The 13,235-nt window shown below is 59.0% G+C and overlaps 1 protein-coding gene across 3 annotated transcripts in view; it reads right to left on the bottom strand.

Annotated features, from left to right (window-relative positions):
• OGDHL (oxoglutarate dehydrogenase L) overlaps nucleotides 1-13,235 on the bottom strand; it is a 29,316-nt gene that overhangs the window by 4,527 nt on the left and 11,554 nt on the right. For all 3 annotated transcript variants that reach the window (XM_033129989.1, XM_033129991.1, XM_033129992.1), the window contains 13 exons: nucleotides 11,604-11,694; nucleotides 9,056-9,235; nucleotides 8,715-8,843; nucleotides 7,806-7,985; nucleotides 7,297-7,449; nucleotides 6,652-6,754; nucleotides 5,963-6,091; nucleotides 4,793-4,943; nucleotides 3,183-3,310; nucleotides 2,096-2,274; nucleotides 482-553; nucleotides 255-380; nucleotides 80-152 (listed from right to left, as the gene is read on the bottom strand). In XM_033129989.1, coding sequence (XP_032985880.1) covers nucleotides 80-152; nucleotides 255-380; nucleotides 482-553; nucleotides 2,096-2,274; nucleotides 3,183-3,310; nucleotides 4,793-4,943; nucleotides 5,963-6,091; nucleotides 6,652-6,754; nucleotides 7,297-7,449; nucleotides 7,806-7,985; nucleotides 8,715-8,843; nucleotides 9,056-9,235; nucleotides 11,604-11,694 — 1,694 coding nt within the window. The remainder of the gene's footprint in view (nucleotides 1-79; nucleotides 153-254; nucleotides 381-481; nucleotides 554-2,095; nucleotides 2,275-3,182; nucleotides 3,311-4,792; nucleotides 4,944-5,962; nucleotides 6,092-6,651; nucleotides 6,755-7,296; nucleotides 7,450-7,805; nucleotides 7,986-8,714; nucleotides 8,844-9,055; nucleotides 9,236-11,603; nucleotides 11,695-13,235) is intronic.

Below are 13,235 nucleotides of genomic sequence, written 5' to 3' on the forward strand. Positions count from 1 at the left end.
AGAGGCCCAGTGGCAGAGGCCATGTCATGGGCCAGCAGGCCGCACACCAGCCACCTCTCCAACAAGCCCAGGCACATACCGGACACCATTTGGTCAAAGCTGGACTTGGCCTCTGGGTGCCTCAGCAGAGACTTGGGAGTGAAGATGATCAGCTGGAAGGGAAACAGGCGCCCAGCTGCCAGCTGCCCAGCAGGCCAGGGCTCCCTCCCGCACGTGGCCGCGGCACCAGCACGCTGCCGGCTAGGGCGGCTCACCGGCTTGCGGAAGGGCAGCAGGATCTGCCGGCGCAGCACGTGGAAGTAGCTGGCGGGGGTGGAGCAGTTGACCACAATCCAGTTGCAGTCGTAGAGCTGGCTCACCTCAAAGTCCTCGGTGAAGGCCTGGGGGGACAGGGCATGGCTGGGAGGTGGCCTGGCCTGCCTGTGGTCCTGGGGCCTGGTGCCAGTGTGCCCCTGTCCTGGGTAAGGCGGGCAGCACTCACCGGGTAGGCATCAGAGTCGTCATTGCTCATCTGCAGGAACCTCTCGGGCCTGGCTGAGGAGTGCTCCGGGCCCTGGAAACAAATGCCACATGGCCCAGGCTGGCCGAGTGGGGGTAGGGGGGTCACACAGGACAGACACCTGGTCTTGCAGGGACCCAGGTCTCAGGAAAGAGTGTAGATGGATTCTCAAGAGAAGTTGCCCTCACTCTGGAGCCTTGAAAGAACCAGGAATGTGGGAGAAGAGGAGGAAGGCCTCCTGGGGGTGGGGGTGGGAGTGGGGGGTCCAGCTGGAGCCAGCACATGCAGACATGCGCAGTGGGAGTATGAGGCAAAAGGCCAAGGTGAGAGGTCCTTCCTGCAAACGCTCTGACTACAGTGGCTGCTGCTCTGAGCCATGCTGTGCCAGGCACACGAGCAGACCCCACACACAGCCACCGGCCCTGAAAGCAGCCCGGTGATACAGGTGATGTAGACAGTTACTTTCCAGGTGAATAAGGGCAGGGTAAGGAGATGAAGAAACAACCCCAAGGTCACTCAGCCAGGAAGGGCAGATCTGAACCCAGGGATGGCTCCTCCTGCCGCCCTTGCCCACGTGGACTGCTCTGGCCCACGAGCACAGACTGCCCCACAGTGACCTCTAAACTGGCTCCCCGGGCGACAGCGGGACCTGCGCCATGGCCGCCACATGCTCCTCCCTTAGTGGGGACTCAGCACGGACCCAGCATGACAGGCACCAGCCAGGCCAGGCCAACCTTCCTTACCCAGCCTGGCTCAAGCTCCACTGGTGAGAAGCCTTTAGTTGGTGACCTAAGGGGCAGTTCAGGCCCCTCTCCTCAGGTGTGAAATGGGAACGGGACCAACGCCCAGTCCTGTTCCAAGGATCCCACAGGGTTTTACACAGCATGTCAAGTGCTCAGTGTGGCCATACCTGGCTCTGAACAGCCATGCAGTAGTGACTCGTGATGAGTCCCTGACTGGATGAGCAGTCCCAGTTGAGGGGGGCCTCAGGGACGTCCACTGCAGCCCAACCATCCAAGGTGGGGAAAGACTTGCCCCGGGTCACACAGCCAAGCCCACCCTGCGCAGTGCTGCTGCCTCTGCCCATCCCCGACCTGGTCAGGCTGCACAAGCAGTGGGGTGGCATCTGGTGACACTCGGCTCCTCTCCTCGCCTCCCCTCCCCCACTGGCCTGCATGTCTCCTCTCCCCGTGTGGCTACACAGGCTGGTCACCGAGATGGGGACCAGAGGACAGGAGGACTGCACAGATTAGGTTCACATCCAAGCCACTAGCTGTGTGACCTTGGACAAGCTAGTCCACCTCTTTGTGCCTCCGTTTCCTCATCTGGAGAACGGGAACAGGACCTACTCCATTAAGTTGTTGTAAAGATTAGAGAATTTAATAGATGGAGGGTTTTTCACATAGCAACATGTCAGCAGACATGTCAGCTACTCCAATGTTAGTAACAGGAAGGTCACGATCGACTTCAGACGTCTGCAGGCCCCACCCTAAGCAGACCCATGTGTCCCAGGGGCCCAGAGGGTGCCCTCCAATCCCGCCTCAGGCAAGGGTCCAGCCCCCCCACCCCGAGCCCTGGCCGGCAGGCAGCCCTCACCATGCCCTCCATGCCATGGGGCAGCAGCAGCACGATGCCGTTGTGCCGAACCCACTTGGCCTGACCGGTGCTGATGAACTGGTCGATGATGCACTGGGCCGTGTTGTGGAAGTCGCCAAACTGAGCCTCCCAGAGGACCAGGGCGTTGGGGCTGGCCATGGCATAGCCCAGCTCAAAGCCTGAGCGGAAGACACCGAGACAGCCTGCCACACGCTGTTACTAAGCGGCAGTGGCTCCATTCAAACGCAGCCCATTCTCAGACACCCTCCCTGTCCCGGCCAGGCCTCCCAGCAGGCCAGGAAGAGCCTGGGGACTCCTTGGGGCCCAAAGGCCAGGATTTCCCTTCCCGGGAACTGACAACATGCCGGGAGAGGCCACCCTTAGCCCTGACTGGCTATACGGCCAGCTTTAGCCTTATCTGACAAGGAGTCAAAAGATACACTAGGGAGGCAGCAGGATCCATCTTCCAAGAGGAGCCGCCCAAATATGTGCAGGGCTACTGAGAGGAAGGGGCAGGGACAGGTCCCTGAGGATCCCTGCTTCTGGGAGGATGCAGTGAGGGGGGATGCAGGCTAGCTAAAGATCAAGCAGAAGGAGAGCGTGCAGGAGACACAGTCTGGGGAGCCCCAAGCCTGGGGAGGGACCTCAAGACAGGGATGCTGGGTGCAGCACAGTGGAGGCAAGACAAGGGTCAGGAAAGTGGAGCAGCCAAGCCAGGCTCAGGGCCAGCTGCTGGCTCTGTCCACAGGGACTATTGGGTTTTCTAGGCCCACTGAGGCTGGTGCCCAGCGACAGGCCTCTGGTATCCAAACAGCCCCTCATAGGCAAGCAGAGACCCCCAAATGGGCTCCCTGAGGGGCCAGACAGGGCAAGCCCTCATCTCCCATGTGGTGTTGGGGTCCCTCAGCACCCAGCTTTACCCCAAGGGTCTCAGCCTCTCGGCCCCTCCTAGGCCCTGACCCAGGCCCCTCCCAGCCCTAAGCTCAGTCCGTGGTCAAAACGGCAAAGACAGGACACCTTAGGATGCAAGCCCTTCTCTGGTCCCTCGGTGTCTCGGCCCGCCTGACCTGCCCCCAGTCTCACCCACCCAGCACTCCATACTCCGAGAGGGAGCTGTTGCACACGGTGTACGGGGCCTGGTCAGGCCAAAGGTGGTTCATGGGGACGCACGTCCTCCGGTCCACTTCCTGGTCATGGAGAACATGGTGCCGGTGACTGAAAGACAGACATGGAAGGGATGAAGGACAGGCGGGCTGGCACCTCTTCACCCAGAGCAGGGGGGCCAGGTAGCAGGAGGCAGGCAAGCCCTCACCACTGTGCCAGGAAACCTAACAGAGTCTCACAGGATGACGACACCAAGGATGCCCTGAAAGTCAAAGCAGCCTGTCGCCTCCTCCAGGCAGCCTCCCTCCCCAGCGCCCACACCCCACACACTAGGGGTTTTGGAACACAGACCTCAGAGATTTACCTACAGAAGGACCCGACAAGACCTGCCTCGCAGACCCCCAAGTGCTGAGCAGAGCCCAAGACCCTGAGACCTCATACCCCGAGGGTGCTACGCCCCTGCCCATCCTGCTAGCCCTTCACGAACTTGCCTGCCCTGCCCAGAGTCACAGGAGGCAGGGACTGCATCATTGGGGGGACCTCGTTCACCCCACGCCCAGTGAGGACTCACATGCAGCTCACGGTGCAATGCAGCAGCCCCTGTGCCCCTCGCTGGAGCAGGGCCAGCAGTGACGAGCAACTGAGGCCTGAGAAAGACGGCCTGTCAAATCCTGGATGTCACAGCACCATGACTCACTAACATGGCAGTGACCGAGCCGGGACCCAAGACATCCGGGGCCCCACACAGAGGAAACATGATAGGGACAACTGACAAGTGTAAAGTCCTTCACCTGGACTCAAAGAATCAACTGCAAACAAGCCAGATGGGGAGGACTGCCTCAACAGCAGTGTACACACACACACACACAGGCACACACACGTGCACACATATGCACACGTGTGCACGCACACACACGTGCACAGGCACACATGCACATGCACACACACACGCACACATGCACACACACGCACAGGCACACGCGTAAACAGGCACACCCGCACGCACAAGGCACACACATGCACATGTGCACACAGGCACACACATGCATGCACAAGCGCACATGCGCACACCGGCACACTCATGCACACACGCGCACAGACACACACGTGCACACGCACTGGCACACATGCACACACGTGCACAGACACATGCGCACACACGTGCACACAGGCACACGTGCACACACATGTGCACAGGCACACACATGCACACGCATGCACGCACGCACGCACATACACACACGACCACAGATGACCACAAGCCTTGGTATCAATCAACAGCTTGAGCCAAGGAGTCAGATCTGCATGCTTGTCCCGTGGGGGTCAGAGAGGTGTTCCAGCGGCCCTCTGATGGCTTGGCCCAAGGGTGGGGGCTGGGGGTGCTGATGGGGTTACCTCTGATTACCTCAGCCAGACAACAGCCCTCCGCGGGCTCCTCAGAAAAGGTCTGGAAGCAGGAAGGGCCAGCTCCACTCCAGAGCTCCTGGGCTGACTCCGGAAGACCCAAGCACAACTGAGTCCTCAGCTCCCCCACAAGCTCAGTGTGGACAAGGCCAATGTCCACAGGCCTGGCGCCCAGAGTCCCGCCCTCACCTGAATGTGCCCCTCTCCACGTCCTGCCCGCTGAGCCGCACGTGGATGCCCTCCTTGAGCAGGGAGCCGAAGGCCATGTACTCTGCCAGGGCCCAGTCTACCGTCCGCTTCTTGGTCATGTCTGCACGGCCCCGAAGGATGCGAGAGAGGCCTGTGGGAGGGGAGGGCCAGCCTGAGGGACCCAGGGGCTTGGCCACTCCAGGGGACAGCCATAGCCCCAAGGACTGGGCCAGGTGTGCAAGTTCTGTTACAACCCTCCCACAGAGCAGAGGGGCCTGGCCAGGCACGCCTTCTCCAGCACCACCAATACGATGGGCTGGCCTGAGTCACCATCCTCCCCAGACTCCGTGTGGGAAGAAGGAGCAGGTATGCCATATGCACACACTGCATGCCCTGAGTTGGGTACATTCCTCACAAGCGCACAGGGCAGACTGTCCCCACTCACCAGATGAGGAGACGGAGCCTCAGAAGAGGGAAATCATTTACTCACAGTCACACAGGTACAAAGGTGCTTGGATTTGAGCCCAGGCACATGGGCCATGCTGGGCTCCTGTCAGCCCTACACCTGCCCAGACCCCCTGTGGTGTACACACAGAGCGGGCACCTCAGGACACCAGAGCCTCCATGTACGCTGTGGGGGAAGCCCCTCAGAACCCCCCACAAGCTGGTCAAAAGGAATGCAGGTATCCCACTACCACCTTGGGGGCCCTCCAGGCTGCCCAAGCAGAGGCCACAGCCAGGATTTGTAGCCAGAAACCACCTACTACCCAAGCTCACCCAGGAAAGGCAGGGTCACCTCTGTCATCCATCAAAGCTGCCAGCAAGCTCGGTACTTCCGCCCCCCACATTCCAGGCCCAACCATCTCCTCCCGGGAAAGCACTCGCTTCCCTGCTCTCTTTCTGCCTGACCCAGGGACCGCACATAGGCCTGGTCTCTGAAACCCAGCTAGGAGAGTGGCATCCCCATCTGCAGGGCCTGCCTGAGAGGGGCAATTACCATGTGCACCACACAGGGTGGGGCGCAAACAAGGCTCCAAGAGCGCAGCTGACCCACCAGTGACCAAGTGGGGAAGCAGGCCAGGCCTCCCTGACCTCTGATGCCATCTCTCTCGGAGCACAACATCAGGTGTGGGACAGTGGCCCACGCTGGAGCCTGCACAGCAACCTCACCCGTGTGGATCTTAAAGTCTTCCAGGGGCACAGAGCTGGCCACGTCGCCGATGTGGGTCAGCACGTCCTCAGGAATGCCTGTGGCCGGGCACGTCATACTCTTGGGCTCCCCATCCACATTGAAGAAGCCTGAGAGGGCAAAGACTCTGTGCACTTTTGGGTGGCGGTGGGGCCTCAGATCCCCATCAGCCTGCCTCCCCAGGATTCAGGGCCCACCCCTTCCTTGACCCCACCTGGCACTCAAAGCCTGAGCCCATCCTGGAGAACTGCAACAGCTGATAGTCACAGCTCCAGCTCCTACACTTACCCAATGTCCTCCCCTGAGCCCCTGCAGGAGCCACTCCCTGGGCCCAGGGTCACAGCCAACTAGGTCCACCCCAGGGAGGCCCTCTGAGCACCTACCTCCCAGGGAGATCCTCTGAGCAATACCCCCTGGCTCTCTCCACTTTGGTGCCCACCCGCCCTGGCTCAGCCCTCCTTTTCCAGAGTTCAGCTGCTCACACGTGCTCTGAGGGCGATGCTATCTCCCCTCTACACCAGCCCACCCCAACCTGCAGGAAGCAGCCCCAACAGCCTCAGGGGTCTCAAGAATAGAGCCTGGAGCCTCTGGGCAGGGCCGCTCTCATCCTGGGCCCAGTGCTAGAGCCCAAGGCCCAGGTCAATCACTTTCAGCCACACAGCTCACTCACCGGGCCAGGGGGAGTCCAGCCAGTGCTTTATATGCAGGATCTTTTTATCCTTGGACCTGCCGTACGCCTCCTCACAGATCCGGTCATATTTGGCAATTTCTTCCTGAAAGCAGGGTGAAGGCATGGATGGAGGCAGCGATGCAGTGGGAAGCCAGAGGCAAGGCAGACCTAGATTCATAAGTCCTGGTCCCCCTCACCACATTCTAGAACTCTCTGTCTGCAGGGACCTGTGGCCAAAGGCCAAAGTCTGAGAGTTCAGGGACATCCTGGACAGAGTTCTGGAGGATCCCATTCAGCAAGAGACTTGGAGACGCGGGAAACCCTCAGAGTCCGTCAAGGATGGAGGACCAACATGTCATCAGGTAACTGTGGGCCACCGGTTCAGGACCACCTCCTGCAGGAAGCCTTCCTGGACTCCTGCCTGAGCCTGGGCTTCCCCATCACAGCATTTGCTGCATCCCACCGGGTTGTAAATGTCTTTGGTCCTCTGTCCCCCTTGATAACTGGGGTCTGCTGGGGACAAGGACCATACTGGCTACTCCTTCAAATCACCAGCTCCCAGCACTGAGCTGGCAACATCAGCAACCACGCAGGGTCCCGGCTCCACCGCGGCCTACCGCAGGCACTCGTGACGCACCCACCCACCTCGAACTCCTGCAGGGTGACCGTGCCCTCAGCAATGAGCTTGTCCGCGTACTTCTTCAGCACAGGCACCTGTCTGTGGATCTGCTTATACATGAGCGGTTGCGTGAACATGGGCTCGTCCATCTCATTGTGGCCACGCCGGCGGTAACAGACCTGCAGGGGCAGTGGGACACGGGGCTAAGGCCCTGCCCATCACTGCACAACTGGAGCACATCTGGCAGGACACACGCTCTGAGGCCCCTGAAAAGCCCCCACGACCACCTCTCACTGAATGTCCCTCCCCCAAGTCTTTGTACAGATTGCCCTTGTGGCACTAAACCTTTTGTATCTTCCCAGCCCCGAGTGTTGAAGATACTGCAAACCAGGCGTGCTCAGCACAGCAAGGACAGGCTGCACCCCCGGGCCCCCGCCTCCCCCCCCCCCCCGCCCCGGCCTCGCCCCCCCGGCCCCGGCCTCGCCCCCCGACCCCGGCCTCGCCCCCCAACCCTGGCCTCAGACCCACGACCCACCAGGTCTACAACAACGTCTTTGTTGAAGGTGTTCCTCCACTCTGCCGCTACGCTGCACACGTATATCACGGCCTCTGGGTCATCTGCATTCACGTGGAAGATGGGAGCGTTGACCACACGGGCCACATCAGTGGGGTATGGTGAGGAGCGGGCCATTCGGGGGTCTGTGGTGAAGCCAATCTGCAAAGCGGGAGGAACTGGCGTCTCTCGTTTACTCAAGAGCTAGACGTGTGGGTCAAGGAGCTGGTGGGGCGGGGGGAGACCTCTGCCTCAAGGTCCATCAGGTGTGCCCAGGAGGCACGTGGGACAAGACAAGAAGGGACAACCGGACGGAGCAGCAGGTTCCATGGGGAAGCATGCCTGCTCTTTTCTCCTGCAATCATTTCCTACAGTGGCAGTGGGCAGCACAGGTCTGTGCTCCACCAGTTACTAACTGCACAACCCTGGCCAAGGCACTTAAATTCCCGGAGCCTCAGTGTCCTCATCTGTGAAAAGGGCTCATTAAATTCCTATCGCACAGGGGTATCCTGCGAAGCAGTTAACCCAAGGCTTCGGAGGTGCAGAAAAAGAGCTGTCATTAACCACAGCTTCCTGAAAGCAAGGCCTATGGGAGCTGCAGTCAAGGCTGACTGCCTCACGTGGGGCGAAGGCAGCATCTAGGACCACGAGGCCCCACCTCTGAGCCAGCCCGTTACAGCCTTTACTGCTTTGTCCTGACAACTTTCTCCACGATGAGAGAGAAACAGATGAGGTGGGGGACTGGGGAGATCAGGCATCCTGCCTGACCCACACCCCGGGACGTGGCGGAGCAGCGGTATTAGAACCAGGACCGTCTCGTCCTCTCAAAGTGCTGCCTCGATTTAGGGAAGAAGGATGCTGACGAGGCCTGACATGCAGCCAGGCCCTCACCTGGTTGTTGACAACGACATGCACGGTGCCATTGGTGGTGTAAGAGGGCAGGTCACTCAGGTGGAAGGTCTCATACACCACACCCTGGCCTGCAAAGGCAGCATCCCCATGGACCAGGATGGACATGACCTGCAGGGTAAGGTGTGAGCCAGGAGGAGCCCCCAGGCCCAGCCTTTGCAGAGGTCACCCCCTCAGGGCCCACCCCTCAGGGCCCACCCACAGATGCAGCCCCTCAGGGCCCACCCCTCAGGGCCCACCCACAGATGCAGCCCCTCAGGGCCCACTCCCCAGATCCATCCTCTCAGACCCAGCCGCTCAGGGCCCAGGTGAGTTGAATTCACCTTCTTGCCCTGGGCGTCCCCGCGGTAGAACTGCTCTGCCTTCGTCTTCCCCTGCACCACAGGGTCCACAGCTTCCAGGTGGGAGGGGTTGGCCACCAGTGACAGAGTGATATTTCTGTTTGTGACCCGGTTGATCCTCTCATGGTACATGCCGAGGTGATATTTAACGTCTCCGGAGCCCTAGAGGTTGAGGGGAGGCCTGTCATCTCAGGTAAACAGATCAAGCCCCCAGTGGGGCTGGGGGACTCTGAACTTTGCTCCCTGGGAAGGCTTGTGCTGTCCCTGACCTACCCCCTCTTCCAGCCACCCCCCACCCCTGCACATCCCTCCTTGCCCTCCAGACTGGCCTGAGAAAGGCTCAGAGGGCAGACCAGCTGCTCCCTCATTAGAGCCCTTCTGCATTTCAATTATGTCCTCCTGCCATGAATGACCGCTGAGTGGGACAGGGCTAAGGCACCAGGAGGAAGGGGCTGGCCAGCCAGCATCAGTGAAAGCAGAGAAAGGAGGACGGCTCAGGCATGATGTGGAAACCACTGGCCAGGCCTCTGGGCAAACACCAAAGCTGGGCTCCTCCTGACTCCTTACAGCAAAGTGACTAACAGTGTACATGTGAAAGATGAAAACATCAGAGGAAAACATGCAATTTTATGGCCCTGGAGTAGGGAAAGCCTTTCTAAACAATGTACAAACCTCAGAAGCCATAAAAGATAAGGCAGCTAAAATCTGATAAATTTGTCACAGGGGAAGCAAATCCATGCACAGTGCTGGGGAAAAAGCCTCAAGCTGAGAAAAATATAAGACAAATGCAGGCAAACGGCTGACTCCCTAAATATATAAAGCACATTCACAAATCAGTAAGATACAGCCTAAATCCCATAGAAAAATGTGCAAAAGCCTTAAAGAGGAATTTATAGAAGAAATATACATGGCTTAAAAACATGGAGATACTCAAATTCGTAACAAAGACATATGTTAAAACGCAATCACGTTTGCACCATTCATGTTGGCAAAGATGGAAAGACGGAAGGAGGGTCCTCGTGCCCATCATGGGTGGGCGCGCTGATGTCTGCCAGCTCTGAGGAGGACAATCAGGCCTCGCCCCTCAGAGCCGGCCATGGCCTCTCTCAGACACCCCCTAACACAGTACTCACACACACGTGCACTCATTCCAGCACCCTAACACCCATCAAGAGATGCCATAAGCCACAGGGACACCCAAAGCTCATGGAGCTGTGTACTGCCATGACACAGTGACAAGTCACTAAGTGAAAACAAGGTGTCGCAAGCTGCTCCCCTGGCCTGTTACAAATAAGGCTGGACTGGACAGATGTGTGTTTGTACACACATGGGACATGGGACACTTCTGGACGTACACACCTTAATACAACAAACACTGGCCACAGTGGAGCCTCTGGGAGCAGGAAACGGGGCTCGCCAGGAAAACTTGCTCTCATTGTATAAGCTTTTTTTTTTTTTTAAACAATGCTCAGATTTCTTAAGTAAAAAACAAACAAAAAAAACTACCTAGTAAATACTTTCTTTTTAAGTACCCTTTGACCAGGCTTTACAGATTTCACCTCATCTTTGCTTCCTTACAACCATCCTGGGCAGGTGCTGCTATCCCCAGAACAAACTGAGGCTCAGAGATGAAGGCACCTGAATAAAACGGACAGGATGGCGGGAAGATTCCCGGCTGGGAGCCAGCACATGTGGATGCCAGCCCTGCTCTGGCCTAACTTGCTGGTGACCTTGGAGCAGTCACTTAATGTGAGTCATGTGAACACACCAAGCACTTGTGCAGGGTGCTAGGGTTTCGGGGATAAGGTCCCTGCCTTTACCCTGCTGCCAGCCTGGAGGGGAAAATGGACACACACACACATGCATGTGCACACACGTGCACAGGCTGGGGAAGGCCGGGAAAGAGATGGTCTGAGGGCAAAGGGGGCCCAGAGGACGGAGTGACAGGCCCACTGCTTGGAGGACCAGGAGAGCCATCAAAGGGGAGGCAGGCAGCACCACGAAGTAGGCAGAGAGCAGAGGAGAGAGCAAGGCTTCTGGACTGAGACCCAGCAGGGCAAAGGCGTGGGGGGTGAGGCATGCATGACGTGCGTGCCACGAAGACGCTGTGAGCAGAAACATGTCTGCTCTGCTCACAATGCACAGGAAACCATCCGGACCTCCTATGGCTGCCTCCGGGGAACAAACGACTGAGGCCCTTCTGGGCTAGCGGGCAGGACGTTGGGCAGAGGCATGGCCCGTGCCACAGTGAATGCCTTCAGGACTTCCCTGCACCGTTTTGGGGCTTAGTTTTCCCGGCTGGAAGCTGGAAGGCTTGCCCAGATGATCCCAGCCATCAGATACCACAGCACTTGCTCCAACACACCTTAGTGACCTCGCGCAAATATTCCCAGCCTTTTTCCCACTCTGCTGCATGTCTGTCCATCTCAAGGTCCGTCTGAGCCTGGAAACTCCTGGCCCAGTTCCTCCCCAGCCCACCTCCCACACACCCGGCTCTCCAAGGGTTCTGAGACCTGGGCTTGGCACCCACCTCATCGGCTGCCTCCAGCTTGGGGTCAAACTGGCAGAATATCTGCTCCAGGTCCTTGCGGATGACGTTAGCCAGCACATTCAGCCGGCCCCTGCAGACAGAGGGGGTGGGGCTCTTACCGGGCACAGAGGCCACCTCCCACAACAGGACCCAGCAGCACCACCACGCTCCCTGCCCACCTGGGACCTACCAGAAGCAGCATGGAGTCTGAGGGAACCCCCTTTCCCCAGTGGAGCCCAAGAGAGGCCCAGCCTTCATCCTGTCTACAGACAGGAACAACCCTGGCTGGCCAGTTGCCCCCAGAGAGACACCCCGACACATCAGACTCAGCAGACCCTCATGAGCCGGGAGCCACCAGCCTCACGGCAACGTGCCCACCCTCCCCGCCCAACAGTGGCGCCAGCCCAGCATCTTGGCCCCAATCTGCTAACCCACCAGAGAGGCTCACACGAGACCTCCCACCCAGCCCAGCAGCATCTTGGAGAAGGATAGGGGAAAAAGAACTACCCTGACCCTAAGATCAGAAGTTACCAGAGGACCTGTCCAGGGGAGCTGAGGTCTGAGGAGGGGGAGGGGGACAGGAAAGCAGCCAGGGACCAGGGATTCTCCAATCCAACTGAACTTCCTATTGGGGCAGTTTATTCGGGGTGGGCACCAGCCGATGAGGGTACACTTAGCCCTAAGAACTCACCCCCCAAAGCACACCGACAGAGCCCAGCCCCAGGCACACACATACCTTAGCCTGAGCTCCAGTCCCACATGACCCTGTGACAGAAGAGCAGCCCTTCTCTAGGTGGCCTCTCCCCCGTTCTGTAGGGCCACAGGAGCCACATAAACAACCCTCAGTCCCTTCGGGCAAAGCCTGCCAGCCTCAAAGGCCCCCCTCAACGATGGAGGCCTGGCCCTGCTCGGCATGCCCCTGCTGTCCCCATATCTCTGAGCCCTTCCCAGGCCGAGAGCCTGCCCAGCACCACCACATGGTCCCAGAGCTGCCCCCGACCACCCCATGCCATCCTCTTCCACAGGTCCACTGAAGCCATGGGCCCATGCCACCTCAGACCATGGGGCCAGCTCTGCCTGACCGTGACCAGACACTGGGCATTTCCAGGCCCCTCAGAGCATGAGGCCTGTGATGGGCAAACGCCCAGCTCTGGGCAGGCCAGCCCACAGGGTGGGGACCCTCTCACACTGCATATGGACCCCTGGGCCCCCTCATGCTGATGCAGTCTGAGGCTGGCCCAGTTGCTCATGAAATAGTCACAGGAAATGCTCGGGCTTTGCCTCCCAGACTGCTCAGCACGTCCTCTTACGGCCCATTCGGCAGGACCCCTGGCCAACTTTGTTTGTCCCCGGGCTATATTCCTCCTCAGACCACAAGCTCCAGCTCAGAGGTCAAGCCAGTTGCCAAGTCAGTCTTCCAAGTCTTTATCAAGGTCACAGGGAAATGTGCAGCCAGCCTGCAGCTGGAGGAAAAGACCCCTGGCCCAGCTCCAGAGACCTCCCTCCAGGGGATGGCAACCAGGTTCCATCTGCCCAGGCCCTGCCCACACTTCCCTAGGACATGCCCCTTCTTGTCCTCAAGAAGCACAATACAACCCTTTTCTGAACTCTTGACCCTGCTGGGGACAGCGG

This window comes from Rhinolophus ferrumequinum, chromosome 16, assembly GCF_004115265.2.
Source record: "Rhinolophus ferrumequinum isolate MPI-CBG mRhiFer1 chromosome 16, mRhiFer1_v1.p, whole genome shotgun sequence".
Classification (NCBI taxonomy): Eukaryota; Metazoa; Chordata; class Mammalia; order Chiroptera; family Rhinolophidae; genus Rhinolophus; species Rhinolophus ferrumequinum.